Below are 18,031 nucleotides of genomic sequence, written 5' to 3' on the forward strand. Positions count from 1 at the left end.
GCTTCACTTTTGTAAGATATGAACTGTCTGTATTTTATTATGAATTTGGCATATTCAATGTGTTACAAAGTAGAAGTGACGCATTCAATGCACCACAATGTAAAAGTGGCACATTTTGTAACTACCTGATTATGGTGCACCAGTTAATGACAGAACCAAAAGAGGTCGATCTACTAAAGGCAAACACTGTAGGCTGTGCACTTTGCAAAGTGCAGTTCCACTCTTCAGCTGCAATTGCTCCAGAGCTCAGTAAATGAGGTAAAGCTTTACACTGCAAAGAGTAACCAATTATGTGCAAGGAAAATAAAAAAGAAAAACTGCATTTTTGCTTGAACATGATTGGATGATGAAAGTCAGCAGAGCTTCTGCTCAATTATTAATCTATGAAGCAACTGCACTTTGCAAAGTGCACAGCCTTTAGTAAATCAACCCCAAAGTGTTTTGATGCTTCATTAATTTGGTTCAATACATTAGCAAGAGGGATTATAGCTAGAAAAGCGGTTTACTGAATTCCCCCAATTAATCTTCATCACTGACAGCTTGTTGCTTTCAGATGAAACCACACTTTATGCATGTCTGTGTTCAGGTTATCTGCATGATTTGGTTACCTGGCCATTCCTCCTCTACCTGTGAACGAACTCCTGCGGGATTCTGTAAGGCCTCTTGGATCCAATGCAATAACACGCTGTAGTTCAGACGATGTGTCCTCACAGATTGAGTTAGCCCTGTAGGAACACCAAGAAAACCAGAACACAAATCATACTTGAGCCATTTCATTACTAACCTATAAAGTACCATTCAAGACCTTGGGCTCCATTTGTTTTTCTTCATATTAGATGAATGACTCCCCAGAATGGAGAGAAAATAATAAAATAAAGGGAAATTAAAAATGGAGCTCTGTCAATTGAGATTTAGATATGTAATGACATAAACTATATATGAATATATGAAAGTCTATAGATGATACATACAATTGTACACATGGCAGACATTTTAAAATTTGCTTGTATTACCCAGTAAACTGACTGTGTCACTGAGTCCGTGTACACAAACCCACTATGCTATAAAAACTTTTTATTTTTCTATGAGGCCGTCAATTATTTGTGGAAGATTAGAATTGAGGCTGGAATGTTAAATTAGCGTGGACATGTTGAACACATGGATAGATAGTAAGGAAATGTAGTGTGGCTGGAAGAGCTACATTTTAATCCACTTTTCACAATATTTTTTGTGTTACTAAACCACTGTCTCTATAACCACTGTGGTCTAGTTAGTTGGGACTTCGTAGCTTATAAATGTCAGTAAAATAATTATTATTTACATTATTAAATGTAATAATTTAGTTATTATAAATTATTATTAATAATTTGTCTGCTTTAAAATGTTGCCTTCCTGCATTTTGTTTATAAAAGAGAGCAGTGTAAATACATTTTTTATTTCAGCTTCGGCGCGGACACGATCAACGAGCTGTGGCTCCCTATATTCACTTACCTGAATAAATTGTCATCGGCTGGTAGTTTTAAGGGGGGGGGGCTGGAAGGGGGGGGGGGACATAGGGAGGGAGGGAAGGTTTGGTTAGTGAGTTGTTTTTCGTCTAGTTAGACTAACCCCACCAGTGGGCAGATGACAGCCTGTTGTAAAATGTGCCACTGACATTGAAAGTGGCAAATTGGATATCTAATGTGTTATTTTATTGTTGTTTGTCTAATGTTTCATGTTTTTCATAAAACACAATAAAAATAATTTTCAAAAAAAAAAAAGAAAAAAGAGCTGTGGCTCCCCTATGTCAGTGAGCTGCTTCAGAAGATGGGTGGGAGCACCAACAACAGAAAGACAGTGAAAGCTGGTGGGCAACATTATGGCTTTGTGAATTCAGCCCGGTTTTCGAGCATTCCCTGACATAGGGATGCCACTGTTTCTGGAATACTTGGCTACACTGAAGCTGAACTAAAAAAAAGGTATTTATACAAATTTTTTTTTAAATGGTATGCAGCTTACGTGGGGAAGTAACATTTTTAAGCAGACTTTTATTAGCCTTTAAATCTGAAGTTTAGCTTAAAGCAGAGTTCCACCCAAAAGTGGAACTTCCGCTTTAGGGAGTCCTGACCCCCTGACATGCCACATTTGGCATGTCATTTGTTTGGGGGGGGAGCGAGTACCTAGTTTTGACAGGTACCTGCTCCCACTTCCGCTCGGAGCGCCGTGGCGCCCTGAACAGAAGTTCTCCTCTCCCCCTCCCTCCCTGCAATCTTCTGGGACACGTCAGAGGTCCCAGAAGATTGCCGGCCAATCACGGCGCGCAGCGCGACTTCGCGCATGCGCAGTGGGTACCCGGCTGTGAAGCCGCAAACTGTAACAGCCGGGTGCCCACAGCAGTGATGCCGGCGCCGAGGGAGAGGATCGAGGCTTCGGGCGGCCGCATCGCTGGACCGTTGGACAGGTGAGTGAATGGCTGGAACTCCGCTTTAAATAAAAAAAAATTTCTTTGCAGCTTTAAGCCCCGTACACACGATCAGATTATCGAACGATCTGTCGTCCGTTTTTTGTGGCATGCTAGTCTGATGTGGAAAGTGAAGAGGTTATTTTCATACAAATTTTTCCGTATGACAGAATTCTACTTCAGAAGTGATGTCATGTGTTGGATTGCTTTCTATGTGTTCTTTCTCTCTGAGCATGCCTAGTCTTGCTCTTAAGATTTTTTTCCATCGAAATCTGTACTAATGAGACGAAAATCGGACGTTGTATTACGGACGACAAAAATTATATAGCCTGCACATCAGTCAGCCAAAAAGTCGGAGTTGGCTGTCGAAAGCACCATACTAACAATCCGAAAATCGGCAGATCGGTCGTCTGACGAAATTTCCCTTCAGAATTTCTAATCGTGGGTACGGGCCTTTAGTTACATCATTTCCCTGCAATTAAGTATGTGCAAACTGCTGGATTCTTTACAATGTTCACTGCAGGGCTGCCCTGTCCTCTTCCTGCTGTGGAAATTCTGGTACTGTGTGGTAATAGTTTCAGGCCCCGGGGGTCAGCTGCACTGAAGATATTAAGATGGGGACACAACCCTTCCCCTCGCCTCCTCCATTAAGAAAAGTTCCTTCATTGACCACCATGCTTGTAACATGATTTGTGAATGGGGAGAGTCTGATCAGTCACAAAACTCTTTAGCCCATTATAGCCAGATCCTGTTACATTCAGAATAACCAGTTTAGAAACTTTTCTAAGTGGAGGAGGAGGAAGGAGGGGTGTGCCCCCATTAGATCAATTTTAGTGCAGCTGAGCCTGCAGACCTGAAGCTATTAACCCCCACAGCACCGTAAGTCCAGCACCATGAAGAGGACAGGGCAACCTTGCAGTGCAGACTTCTACAGAATCTAGCAGCCTGAACAGATGGGACATCTTTTATTACAGGGAAGTAATGTAACTAAAGTTGTAGAGAAAAACATTTTTTAAGCTAAAACTTAGCTTTAAAGTGATACTAAAGTCTTGTTTTTTTTTACACCTGCTCTGTGCAAAAGTTTTGCACAGAGCTGCCCCGATCCTCCTCTTCTTGGGTCCCTCGCCGGCACTCCTGACCCCTCCCTCCTGCCGAGTGCCCCCACAGCAAGCAGCTTACTATGGGGAAAGCTGAGCTGCTGCTCTGTGTGTCAATTCAGACACGGAGCCGTGGCTCGGCCTCACCCCCTCGCTCTTCATTGACTCACTGATTTTGATTGACAGCAGCAGGAGCCAATGGCACTCATTGTGTGTCTCAACCAATCAGGATGGAGAGTCCTGGACAACTGAGTCTCTCTCGTGCAACATCACTAGATTTAGATGGGGCTCAGGTAAGTATTAGGGGGGCTGATACTGCACACAGAAGAATTTTTATCTTAATGAATAGAATGCATTCAGATAAAAAAAACCTTCTGTCTTTAGAACAACTTTAACCTTTTACTCATGTCCCAAAAATATACTTTTTCTGCGAAGAAATGACTGGAGTAGTAAAATGTTATTAAAATAAAATTTGCTAAATTTTCCTTAACCACTTGCCGACCGCCGCAAGTACATATACTGCGGTGGTCAGCCCCTCACAGGCAAAGTGACGTATGGGTACGTCACTAGCCTGTGAGGCTCTGGGGAGCAAGCGCGCACCGCCGGAGGTGCGCTCCCGCTCGGTCACGGCCCCCCCCGCGCGTGTGCCCGGCAGACCCGATGTCCACCGGGCACTTGCGATCATCCGTGACAGCGGGAGAAAGGCAGGCGGCTGATGTAAACAAGCCGCCTGTCATTCTCCCCTGTGTAAGAACAGTGATCATACGGTTCTACTATGTAGGACCGTTGATCACTGTTCCTACACCTCAAGCCACAGCCAATCACAGTTAGAATCACGCCCCTAGGGACACACACCACCCCTCCCTCGAAAATAAAGTTAACCCCTTCACTACCAGTGTCATTTTACAGTAACAGTGCATATGTATAGCACTGATTACTGTAGTAATGTCACTGGTAACCCCAAAAGTGTAAAAAATGTCAGTCAAGGGTCCGATCTGTCCGCCGCAATGTCGCAGTCCCGCAAAAAAAACGCAGATCGCCGCCATAACGCGTTAAAAAAAAACAACAAAAATGACAAAAAACATTCCCTTAGTTAGTAAACGCAATATTTTTTGCGCAAAGCAATCAAAATACGCTTTTTGCAATTTTTTTTACCAAACATATGTAGCATAAAACAAATTTTTTTTGGGGAATTTCATATAAAAAAATGTGAAAAATATTGTTATTTTTGCAAAATTGACGCTCTTTTTTTGTTTATAGCGCATGATCAAAAAATCGCACAGGTGATCAATTACCACCAAAAGAAAGCTCTATTTGTGAGAAAAAAAGGACGTCAAATTTGTTTAGGTACAGCGTTGCACGACCGCGCAATTGTCCGTTAAAGTCACGCAGTGCCGAATCGCAAAATACCCCCTGGTCAGGAAGGGGGTAAAATCTTCCGGAGCTTAAGTGGTTAATAAATTAATTTATAAGGTCCATAATAAGAAAAAATAAGATTCAAATGAGAAATATATAATGATATAGAAACTGCTCTGCAAAAAATACCCATTCTTCATTATTTCCCTACCTGTTAAGCAACGTCTATGCATATGGTCTGTTTTGTACCACAACTCCCTTGGGTGTATTTAATTGTGCTTATTTGTGTGCTGCCAATGACACATTGGCATATACTGGGTTAGTTATTAGTGATCTAAACTCTACTTTATGACAATGAATACCTTAATCCCACGATATTTAATTAAGTACATTTAGTCCATCTTCCAGAGTTCAGAATATACAATGCTAGTATAATAACAAACAGCAAACTATGACATTTAAATTTTTAACAATGCGTTTATTCATTTTTTATTCATGATTTTTATTTTTCTTGGTAAGGAAGAATCAGTAGCTAGGCTCACGCAGCAGTGCGATGTGAAGGGGCTGTAGATGGCAGTGTTATGTAAGAAGATGCAGCAGTAGGGAATGTGGGCCAAGTAGAAAAGCTAACAGGAGTAATCTGATAGAATGGACATTATTAGTTAACAGTGCTGTGCTTGCTAGCATCCTCTCTATGTCTCTGATTAGAAAATAAATTAGTTTTCACACATTGCCACTTTTAATGAAAGTAGTCACATTACACTGTCTGTACTGGATAACGCTTTTAAAAGACATTGCCTTGTGTACCAGTTAATGTGAAATGCAGTTTTCCTGGGCTTTTAAAGCATCACTTACATAACCATCTTTCTTAGACAAGGAGCATGAAAATAGATTAGAGCTGGAAATCCTGGCAATGGGCTAGAAGCATTACACTCCTCATTAATATCATCAGTTAATACAGATTTTAGGAATGTTTGGGTAAAGCAGCAAATAAAGTGTCACTTGCACACTACACTCAGGGGGGGGGGGGGGGGGGGGGATTTACTAAAGGCAAATAGACTGTCACCTTGCAAAGTGCAGTTGCACTCATTTTTCCCAGAGCTTTGTAAATGTGGAAAAGCTTCACTTTGGAAAGAATACCCAATCAGATGCACGGAAAATAATAATTAAAAAAAAAAAAAAAAAACACAGCATTTTTGCTTGCACATGATTGGATGATGGAAATCAGTAGAGCTTTACTACATTGGCTAAGCTTCAGGGAAAATGAGTGCAAGTGCACTTGAAAAGTGCACACTCCATTTGCCTTTAGTAAATCCATTCCTCTGTGTATATAATTGTGTAAAAATTAAGTGAGGTTTTTTTTTTTTTTTTTTTTTTAGCATTTTATTTGGTATAAAGCAGGAAAATGAAAAATAATACATAACCAAATCATAGTTGGTACAAAATGGTTACAGATCAATCCCAAACAGGAAGCAGTTGAACTCCCCTAAAACACCCAGTCTAAACTCAGGGTATTCAAACTACAAACGTCCCTTTTTTGTAAAGAAGTAGTAAGTAGGGTAAACAAATGGATGGTAACAAGTGTAAAGGGAGGAGAGGAAAAAAGAAGGAAGAGGAAGAAGGGAAGGGAAAAGGGGGGGGGGGGGAGACCCAAAGGGAAAAAGGAGAAGCAGAGAGTATCACAAAGAAAGTCCTCTAGCCTCCACCCATGCACACCAGATTTTATTGAATTTTTTCTGGCAATTATGGCCCATGTATGTCAATTTATATAGCAGAAGCACCTGGTTTACCATAGCTCTCCACTGCTGTACTGTGGGCACTGCAGATGACTTCCATTTAAGTAGAATGAGCTTTTGTGCATAGAATGTTGTATAGAAAAGGAAGCAATGTTGATGTTAAGGGATTTCCAACTGAGTACCAACACCCAGCAGGAGAAAAGCTGGATCCCAAGCTTCTCCACCACCTCCTGCCAATAAGTTTGAAGAGCAGGACAGGACCAAACCATATTATTATTATTATTTCAGGTACTTATATAGCGCTTTTAATTTACGCAGTGCTTTACATATGTATGAAGGTGCCTACCTCCTTCCCAGTCCCACACCTAGGACACTGCTCATCAACGGTATGGTAAATAATAAATAGTCTCTGAGGGGTATATTATGCGCGGTGCAAAAACTTAAATTGAATTAACCTATCCCTAGCTGAAATCATCATTGGGATAAATTGCTGTATGTCCTCCACGCAATCTTCGGCATCAAGACCTGGAAAATTATTTTACCAAATGCGACACAATTGAGTGACCTTAGTTGTCTCCTTCCCAGAAATCCTGAGATAGAGCGAGAAAAGTATCCTGTCTGCGTTTTTAGAAATCAAGAAGCGCTCAACTGAATGTGATTATAGGGTAAAAGAAATGAGGAATTGTGCCCTAACCGCATGACGCAGTTGCAGGTATCCAAAAAACATTTGGTTGGGAGATGAAATTCCACCTTTAGCTGGTCAAAAGTCAGTAGGAAGCCATTCCTGAAAATATGATTAAGGGTAGTAATACCAAATCTTGCCCACACTATGGGATCCAGAATAAATGTAAAGTGCAGGAGGGAGGGGTTTCCCCCAGAGTGGTGTGTAGGGCAAAAATACTATTAGCAAAAAAAACCAAAACATTTGAGCTAGATAAGCTTAAAAATTGGTGAAGAATAAGCAGCTCACACAGACCAATAGAAAAAGTCCAATAGCAATAACAATAACACGTGTAGCACTAATAATTGAGGTAAGTGACATATAAATTAATCATAATCAATGTATAAAATTATACACTCAAAGTGAATAGCTGAAAAAATAAATAATAACCTAAATTTGAGTGTGCATTAAGTCCATATAAAGTCCATAAAAAGATGATGAAAAAAAGATGATGAAAACAATATCCGATGATATCCAATATCCGGTACCCTATTTTATAATAAATGGAGTTCTTTTTAGACGGTATTATGCTATATATGCTTGTGTTCATTTCATGTACATTGGTGCCTTCTTACCTACCTGGAAGCTTACCTGAATGGAGATCTGGGGTGATCTGTGCCTGGTGGGATTAATCCCCCTCAAGTGCTAATGGCTTTTCTATTAGTTTGGAAGCCAATATATTCAGGTAAGCGGCCAATTCTTCCCATATGCACTGGTGGCCTCTCTCATCTTGCTTTTTAAGGATTGTGGTCTCTATCCGAATGCTGGGACTTGTGGTTCTCCCTCAATACAATTGCTTATCTCATCATCGGATATTGTTTTCATCATCTTTTTTGGACTTTGTATGGACTTTATGCACACTCAAATTTATGTTATTATTTATTTTTTCAGCTATTCACTTTGGTTGTATAATTTTATACATTGATTATGATTCAAAAATACTATTAGGCTCTTCCAGAATGTTAGTCACCTGTTGCCAAACCCTAATTGTAGTATACATTGGGGTTGTAATGCTAGGGTTAGATTTGGGCCCACGGAAAACTACATTACACAGTTCGGCATTGTAGCCCAAAAGTGAGGTTTCAGAGTTGACCACTGGGATGCCTCGCAATTGGGCAAACCACAATCGAACAGTGACAAGTTCTGACACCCAGTAATAGTATATTAAATTAGGGAGGGCTAATCCTCCCATAGACATAGGGAGCTGCAGAGTGGTTTTTGCCAAGCGAGAGACCTTCCTTGCCCAGATGAAGGGGGTAAGAAGTTGGTTGATTTTGTCAAAGAAGACCTTGGGGATCAGTACTGGGGTGTTTCGAAACACAAAGAAATTTTGGCAAAAAGGTAATCTTTATCAAATTTACCCAACCAACTGGAGTCAGGGGAAGAGTTTTCCATTTCCCACATTTATGAGCAAGTTGAGTCAGCACCGGTTGGAGGTTATTGACCAGAAAGCTGTTAAAGTCATGTAATTTGAATCCCCAGATACTTAAATTGGGCAGCCAATAGAAGTGGCAGATTATCTATCTGAGAGGCGAGTCAATGGGAATAAGACAGACTTGTCCCAGTTTTCGTTTATAGAGCCCATTGCTATGCCCACCACACTCTCCATTCTACGCAGACAAATTGTCATTTGTTCAAAAGCTAGGGAAAACAACCCAGGTAAAATGGGCACCCCTGCCCCGTCCCTTCGAACAGTGGAAAAAAGGGTGAAGTAAACTGTTAGCCCTGACTCTGGCCATGGAGTGGACATAGAAGAGCCTAACCCAGTCTACAAATTTAGGCCCAAATCCAAATTTTTGCAGGACCAGCCAGAGATACTCCCACTCCACAGAGTCAAAGGCCTTCTCACCTTGCCAGGTGACAAAGGTTGATTCTCGTCCCTTTGCATGGCATAAATCCTGATTGATCCCCATGGACTATTGTAGGAATAACCGTATTCAAGCAGTTGGCCAGCACTTTAGTCAGAATTTTGGCATCTATGATGTGTAGAGAAATTGGGTGGTAGGAGGAACAGAGAGATGGATCCTTGTCTGGCCACCACCACTATTACAGTCTCCAACATAGAAGGCAGAAGCTGATTTTTTCAAAAGGGATTTTCAGCAAGCGCTACTTTAAGAATTTCATACAAATGCGGAAAGGAGAAGGTCAAAGTGAGTTTTAACAATTATATTTTTTGAAGATGTATTTTTCTATAACCAGGGCCATTACCGATCAGACTTTACAGGTGCTACAATCCTCCACCAGTAGCTGACAGTGAGCAGGATTCAGATAAACCAGGATGAGACACTCCTAACAATTTAGCTATGCAGGTTTTATTTCCTATTGTGGTTAAATTTGATAAATGTTTTTTTCAACCTCACTTAGGTAACCAGCCATTTGAAACTAAACTAAGCTCATGTGCCAGTGAATATCCAATGATGACCAGGGAGCTGTTTTATGAAAATTGGAGTAAAGCAAAGTGGAGGTAAAGTGTGAAAGTGTAATTTTCTGATCCAGTGGCCTACCTGGGGGGGGGGGAAGGGGGCAGGTAGTCATCCTATGGAAGTTTCCCTAGTGCAGCCGCCAATGTAAAATAGCAGCAGTGTGCCAGGTACTGTGTTTCAGCACCGGGCGCTGAATAAAGCCTGATGTCACTCTGTCCAGTGTTCAATCAGATTCTGCTGAAAGAGGAAGGCACAGGCAGTTATGTGCTGTAAGGTGTCCTCACAGCTCAGTCACATGGGCTGCTACAGTCTCTCTCTGATATCAGGATGAGGGAGAGGACTTTCAGCTCCATACAGCGCTCTGGCACACTCTGTCAGTGTGTGAAGAGCGCCCCACTAGCCCACCAGGAAATTTAAGGGACACTTTCTCCACTAGTCAGCTAGGGAATTTCTTTATAGGGGGTACAGAGCCCCTGACAGAGAGGCCACAATTTCTAATGGCATTGATCAAAGCCAATCCCTGACCACTGTGCTGTGGAAAGGGGGGCAGGGGATGTTATTACTACAGATAGCCATTGAATACCAATGTTGAGGAGGATTTTTACAGCCAGCCACTGACCACTACTGCTGGGAAGTTTATTTTTACAGTAAACCTATGACCACCAATGCTGGGGGAGAAGGTGTTATTTTTACTGCCAGCCACTGACCACCAATGCCGGAGGTGGTAATTTTTACAACCAGACACTGACCACCAATACTATTTTTTTTACAGCCAACCACTGACCATTAGTGCTGGTGGGGTTATTTTTACAGCCAGCCACTATCCACCATAGTTGGCAGGGAGGGAGGAGGGTTATTTTTACAGGCAATCACTGACCACCAATACTGAGGGTAGTCATTTTTACAGCCATTGACCACCAATGCAGGGGGGTATTTTAATACCCAACCACTGACAATAAATATAGAAATGCAAATATACAAAAATAGATAAATGCTAGTGGGGTTATTGTTAGAGCCAGCCACTGACCATCAATGCTGGGGGGGGGGGGGGGGGTATTTTAACAGCCAGTCACTGACCATTTATGCTGGGGGGGGGGTCATTTTTACAGGTACTGACCACAAATGTCGGGTAGGTCATCATACATCCAACCACTGACCACCAATGCTAGGTGGGTTATTTTAATAGCCAGCCACTGACCACCAATGCTGGGGCATTATTTCTACAGGCAGTCCCTGACCACCAATGCTGGGGGTAGTAATTTTAAAGCCAGCCACTGACCACCAATACTGTTTTTTTTTTTTTACAGCCAACCACTAACGATTAATGCTGGCGGGGTTATTATTACAGCCAGCCACTGACCACAAATGCTGGTGGGTTATTTCTACAGCCAGTCACTAACCACCAATGCTGGGGGGTTATTTTTGCAGCCAGCCACTGACCACTAATGCTGGGGGGTTTTTCTACAGCCAATCACTGACCATCACTGATGGGGGGTTATTTTTACAGCCAGACACTGGCCACAAATGCTGGGGGCTTATTTCTACAGCCAGCCACTGACCACCAATGCTGGAGGGCTTTTTTTACAGAGAGCCTCTGACTACCGATTCTTTTGATAAAAGTGTTTATTGTCTAAACACTTCCTGGTTGCTAAGTAGTCACTATTTTGTTGGAAGTTCTTGTTTTATTTCTTTTTTTTTGTTTATGTGAGTGTTGAATGTGTTTGTTAGACTCTGGCTTGTGGCACAATAGTTAAAGCATATTGTGTGGATGCAAAGACTGTGGCATTTATTTACCCATTTCCTCCCATGCCACCTTACAGTTTTAATGCTATCCTCCCAGACCTAGACCTGGAGGAAAGGGTGAGTACCCACAACTATTTGCTGACAAAAAAAAATGCCCTAATTATCAATGAAGGAGGGGAAGGCGGTTGTAAGAAAATAAATGATCTGCCCAGGGTGCCAGATATGCTGAGCATGCCACTGATCCACTGATAACTGATTGTTATTAAAACAATGTGGACGTATTACTACACCTCCCTGCTTCCACTTACTGCTTGGATGATCATAGCCTAATGCTGATATCACATGGGAAATTTTGTAGCAGCAATTTGTAGCAGCTAGTAAAAGCTTGTTTTCTCTGACAATTTCTAGCTCAGTACAGAGTTGCTCCTACAGCTGACTATCATGCTTTTCTAGACAGCTACAAGCCGCTGCTTTGCCATAATGGCTAGCAGCTGCTTTGGATAACATGAGAATTCCCGCTGCTAGAAATCACCAGTGTGCCATGATCCCTGGCATTTGCATTGGATAACATGATCAGCTACAGAATCTGGAAAATTTGTTGCTTTCTCCAAATGCTGGAACAGAGCTAAAATTCGAAATTGGAATTTTGATGACACAAATGTTGCTGATTTTCATTAAATCCTATGTGTTTTTTTTCTTCCTAGCAGCAGAAATGCAAAGTAGAGAAATTATGTAGTTGCTACAAATCTCTGCTAAAAATTTGCCTATGTGACATCATCCTGAGTGTGACATTTCTCTTCTCCCAGGGGAGAGGTTCCCTCTATCTGAATATTTAGAGCTTACCAAGTGAGCTGGTTGCAAGCAATGGGGCTGATTTACTAAAACTTGAAAGTGCAAAATCTGGTGCAGCTGTGCATGGTAGCCAATCAGCTTCTTCCTTAAGCTTGTTCAATTAAGCTTTGACAAAAAAAATGGAAGCTGATTGGTTTCTATGCAGAGCGGCACTAGATTTTGCACTGTAATGTTTTAGTAAATCAAACCCAATGTGTAGCATATTAAAATGGTTACATTTCTGGGCCTCACATGTTGACCACAGTCAGCTACTGCGACCCGCTCCCACTGTAATTGGACACAGCGGGAGCCAATGTGCAGGTCCGGTGGACCTGATGTTCGCCGGTATCCGGCGATGGTTCTCAGGAGAGGCAGAACAGTGGTGTTCCTATGTAAACAAGACAGGCGGCCGTTCTGTGAGAGGGGAAGATAAGCAGGAACACAGATCTCTACCTTACCCCAGTCACAGCATCCCCCACACAGTTAGGAGCACAATTAACACTTTGATCGCCGCTGATGTTAAACCCTTCACTGCCAGTATCATTAGTACAGTGACAGTGTATTTTTTAGCACTGACCACTGTATTAGTGCCACTGGTCCCCAAAAAGTGTCACTTATTGTCAGATTTTCCACTGCAGTGTCGTAGTCCTGCTAAAAACCACTGATCGCTGCCATTACTAGTAAAAACAATAAAAAAATAAATAAAAACTCCATAAATATATCCCAAAGATTGAAGACACTATAACTTTTGCACAAACCAATCAATATACGCTCATTGGGATATTTTTTGTTACCAAAAACATGTAGCAGAATACATATTGGCCTAAATTGATGAAATAAATTAGATTGTGTTACCTTTTTTTTACTGGGTATGTTTTATAGCAGAATGTAAAAAATATATATTTTTTCAAAATTGTTGGTCTTTATTTTGTTCATAGCGCAAAAAATAAAAAACGCAGAGGTGATCAAATACCACAAAAAGAAAGCTCTACTTGTAGGAAAAAAAAGGACATCAATTTTATTTGGGTACAGCGTCGCACGACCGAACAATTTTCAGCTAAATTAACCCAGTGCCATATTGCAAAAAAATGGCCTTGTCATGAAGGGGGGTAAAACCTTCCGGGGCTGAAGTGCTTAAGCTAAAGTGGACAGCATTTATTCATAACGGTTCCACACAGAGATTATGGATAGCTATGAAAGTCTATTACCTGAAACAGAAATACAACTTTAACAGGAAAAGAGAAAGGACAGAAAACTCAAGGTATTCGGAATAGGTAAACTTTTTGGTTGTTGATAATTTACAGCATAGGTTTTAGTGTGAAAATGTTGGTTGCAAAAGCATAAATCAAGATTATGACTACTGATTGATTATGTCCATTAAAAAAGTGATTGGATTAGGGGTAAGGTCAAACGGTTAGGGATAAAGGGATCTGGACTTGGTGGAATTAAGCTTCCTTGTCGCTTACAGTGCATTTGGTTCTAAGGGAGGCCATAAATTGCTCATGACAAGCAATACTCCTTTCTCCTTGAGCCTTTCTTGCAATTACCAGGCTGATTGTGACCACCCCAGGGAGATAACTAGTACTTCTAGAGATCAGAGGAGCTTCTTACTGACCAGGGAGATCGTTAGAAAATCCTAAAACTTTACAGCAACCTATATAGTCATATCTATCTTGCGTATTTTCCCCTGCTGGTTTTAAATGTTTATTTTCTCTATATGGTTAAATGTACATGTACAGTGAATGACACTAATACTAAAACCGTGTCAGTTGTAGCAGGAACCCCGTGCTCATGTGGCTTGCTTTGGCTTCCTCACATCAAAGGTAAAGACAGAATATTAATGCAGCTGAAATGAAAATTGACCTCTAGTGATAATATATTCACTACGTTTACGGTTTGGAACTGTTCAGAATCAAAAGACATCCTTTCATGTTTGAACTTATCAAAGCAGCATACCACTTAAAATACACATTACATTATACCAAAAGGCTACTTAAACATTCAGAAACGTATGGCTTTTTACTTGAAGGGTAATGAATTTCAGCTTATGAGCTGTTGTTTGCAATCAACGTAAATGTGCCAGAATTGGCAGTAGCGTTAGCTGTAAAAAGCTGTAGCTGTAGCATGAGTTTTTGACCGTTTTTGCAGTAGCGTTTTTCAGGGTTTTTGTTAGCTTTTGCATTTTTTAGCTTTTTATTAGCAAGACTATACTCCCACAAAAGCTTAACCTCCTGTAGTATGGTAAGCAACGGGTTAAGTTGCTGTCTGCAAAATGTTACAATTATGTATATGTCTGGGAGCTGGGTGTGGCTGAAGTTAGTTGCATGCTGATGTGCAGTGAATAAAGAAGCAACCTGTACAGCTTGTCTGTGTTAATACACTACATTTTGGCGACGAGGATGGCTAGCTTTCTGGATTTACCGGCTATCGGACCGTTTGATGTGTCAGGAGACCACACTAGTCTCTCACAGCGCTGGGACAAGTGGAAGAAGGGATTTCAGCTCTATGTTATAGCCACAGGAGTGACTGCACCTGCTCAGAAGAGAGCCATGCTGCTGCATCTAGCTGGACCTCAAGTTCAGGACATTTTTGAAACCCTGGGAGCAACAGGGGAAGATTCAGACTATGAGACAGCCATGAATAGACTGAGTGAGTACTTTGAGCCAAAGAAAAATATTCCCTATGAAAGATATAAGTTTAGACAGGCTGTGCAAGAACTGGGAGAAACCACAGACAGTTATGTGACTAGGCTGAAATATCTGGCAAAGTCTTGTGATTTTGGGACTGTAACTGAGGAGATAATCAGAGATCAGGTCATAGAGAAATGCACCTCCCTGGCGGTATTATTCTTTCCGATTTTAGGTGCTGAAAGCGGTACCATTATTTTGCATGTAATTCTTAAGAACGAGCAGCCCAAACCAACTATTTACATATGATTTTTTTCTACTGTGCGTTCTTCTTTATAACATCTTGGGTATGATAAAGTATGAAACACAAAATCATAAATTATAATATAATAAATAACTATAAATAAGTTAAAGCATGTATGTATGTGTATATATATATATATATATATATATATATATATATATATATACGTATACATATTATATATATACTGTATATATATATATATATATATATACCATAAAAAGTACAGTAAAACTGCAGGAAAGAGCACTGGGGGGACAAACTAATGTCAATTTATTTCATTTTGCAATATATCAGTGTGTTTGGTGTGTTTTACTTTTGAATTTGCTGCCGGTTCCACCCCCCTGCGAACGTCACGTCGCAGGAGCCGGAAGCCGGGGCACAGAGCATCAGGAGGAAGATCCGCCCCCGCACACTGCCGGGATACATCGCTGGATCCCGGAGACAAGGTAAGTAACCCCTCTACCAGGATCCAGCGATCTTCCTAGCGGTAGTATGGCTCAGGGTTACCGCTTTTGGCACTGAAATTTAACCCCGAGCCACACTCGGGAATACCGATAGGAAGGTTAAGGCTCAAAAATGCTCTTAAACGCAGAATAGCTGTGTTTTTCAGCTTTTTCCAGCTTTTTTTAGGCCCCTTACACACTTGTGCGATTTGTCCTGCGATTTAGGATTGCAAAGTCGCAAGACAAGTTATACGCCATGATTTCCAATGAGTACTGTTCATATCTGTACGAGTTCAAGTCGCAACGTCCCTGCACTAGTTTGGGCCAATTTTAATGCGGTTTGAGGTAAAATCCGGCAAAAATTCATGTTAAAATTGCGCAACTTTTAGGTCGCATAAGTGTAAAAGGGGCCTTAGAGTTAGAGTTAGAGCATTTTTACAGCTTAAAAACTCTCAAACCCACTAGTTCTGAGGGTTTTTTTCCAGCCAGAAAACGCACCTGCCAAAAACGCTGATAACAGCCTATGCGTGCCTTTACACAAAGGATAACATGCTGGGAAGTTTACTGGCTGCAGAAAAAAAGGCCTGAAGCCCAAAACAGCAGCTATAAAATTGTCCAGTGTGCATGAGGCCTTAGCAACGTACTGGCAGAAATGCAAATGTCACTAAACATACATATTAGCAGAATCATTTTGAGGCCTTGTCTAATAAATTATTACTTTTTATTAAATCAAGTTTTGAGAAGTAATATTGAATGCCATTCTGTAGTGAGCCAAAGTTTATTTTAACACTACTAAAATGAATACAGACCTAAAGTCAACCCATAAAGTTGTGCTCAATAAATAAAAAGCACATAAAGTTGCGTGCACACAAATTTAGAGAACTCTAAATTAGTAAACCCCGCTTATTCATTTTTACCTACAGGTAAGCCTATAATGAAGGCTTACCTGTAGGTAAAATGAATATCTCCTAAACATGCACCGTTTAGGAGATATTCACCCTGCATACAGCCAGTGACATCACTGGCCCATGCGCTGTGAAGGTCCAGCATACTTTACCAGAACTTCAAGCTTTGTGTCAGAACCGAGGGCTCCTGTGCACATACATGGGAGTGACGTCATCATGGCTTTGCCAAACACATAACCACCGCACGCGAACCCGGAAGAAAGACAGGGGAACATGTCAGCCCTCTTAGCGGTGACAGAATGGTGCTGGAGGGCTTCGTTCCAAGGTGAGAATTTCGTAATGCAATGCATACTAGCACATTATGCTGTTGCCTTGCAGGTTTTTTTCTTTTGTTTTTTGTTTTTTTACAAAATCCGTGGTTGACAACCGTTTTAAGAGGGTCCAAAAATCATGTTTAATACTGCTATATCTATAACAGTACCAAATCAGACAACGGGGTAAGCCCAAGCTTGACTTCAGATCCAGTGGGCTTGTGAAGTTTTGGTTTAGGCAAGACAGGTATAATAAGAGACTCTATTCGTTTATACGAGACTGAAAAGGACTCACTAAAAATCAAATGAAAGGTATTTTTTCAGGAGTTTATAGGTGTATGTTACAGGAATCAGCTGCTTAAATAGGACCCTACACCAGATTTTTAAAGACTTTTTTTTATATTCTTTTTGCTTTTTCTTATTGATTTGTTTTTAAATTCACTGTGATGTTTTCAGCAAATACAGAAAAATACAGTACCAGCTGATCGTGGCATAAATCTTGTGCTCTTGCATCTTCCTGTGCACTGTACTGAAAACAGTGCTATCAACTTTTCCAGTTTTCACATATACCCCCAGGAATGTAGAAGGGGGGTGTTTGCAGTCCAATTCAGAAGAGCAGCCTAGGTAAAATTTCTGCTCCTCCATAGATATATAGTGAGTATAGTGAGTAAACAATGTTTCAGCCAGTTACTCCAGCTAAAATCACTCAGCTGGTCTAGGCTCAGGAAAGATCCCGACCATATGGTTGGTATTCACCTAGATGCCTGGACCGAAAGCTGGCTCAGTCACTCAGCATACCACTGCGAGCCTGAGCAAGCCGCTTCCATTCCCCTCCACAGCCCAGCACTCCCATGAGCACTGGAAGGGCAGAGCAGAGAGCCGGGGACTGACAGTCACTCTACTCTGCTCAGAGCAGAGGGGAAGAACTAAGCAATCAGCTGTACTCGATTGATTCATTTTCGGGGTAGATCTGGGATAGGTGCTGTTGCCATCTAGGTCAGTATGAATTTTTTTTTTGGGGGGGGGGGGGTATTCCAATACTTCTCTTTTAATGCATTAAGGTAAAAAAATGCTCCAGTACATTTTACAAT

General features: G+C 41.2%; 1 protein-coding gene across 2 annotated transcripts in view; it reads right to left on the bottom strand.

Annotated features, from left to right (window-relative positions):
* Nucleotides 1–18,031, bottom strand: part of CNGA3 (cyclic nucleotide gated channel subunit alpha 3) — a 92,017-nt gene that overhangs the window by 36,835 nt on the left and 37,151 nt on the right. For both annotated transcript variants that reach the window (XM_082244380.1, XM_082244379.1), the window contains exon 3: nt 609–725. In XM_082244380.1, the coding sequence (XP_082100506.1) occupies nt 609–725 (117 nt within the window). The remainder of the gene's footprint in view (nt 1–608; nt 726–18,031) is intronic.

This window comes from Pelophylax lessonae (genome assembly GCF_965119305.1).
Source record: "Pelophylax lessonae genome assembly, chromosome: 2".
Classification (NCBI taxonomy): domain Eukaryota; kingdom Metazoa; phylum Chordata; class Amphibia; order Anura; family Ranidae; genus Pelophylax; species Pelophylax lessonae.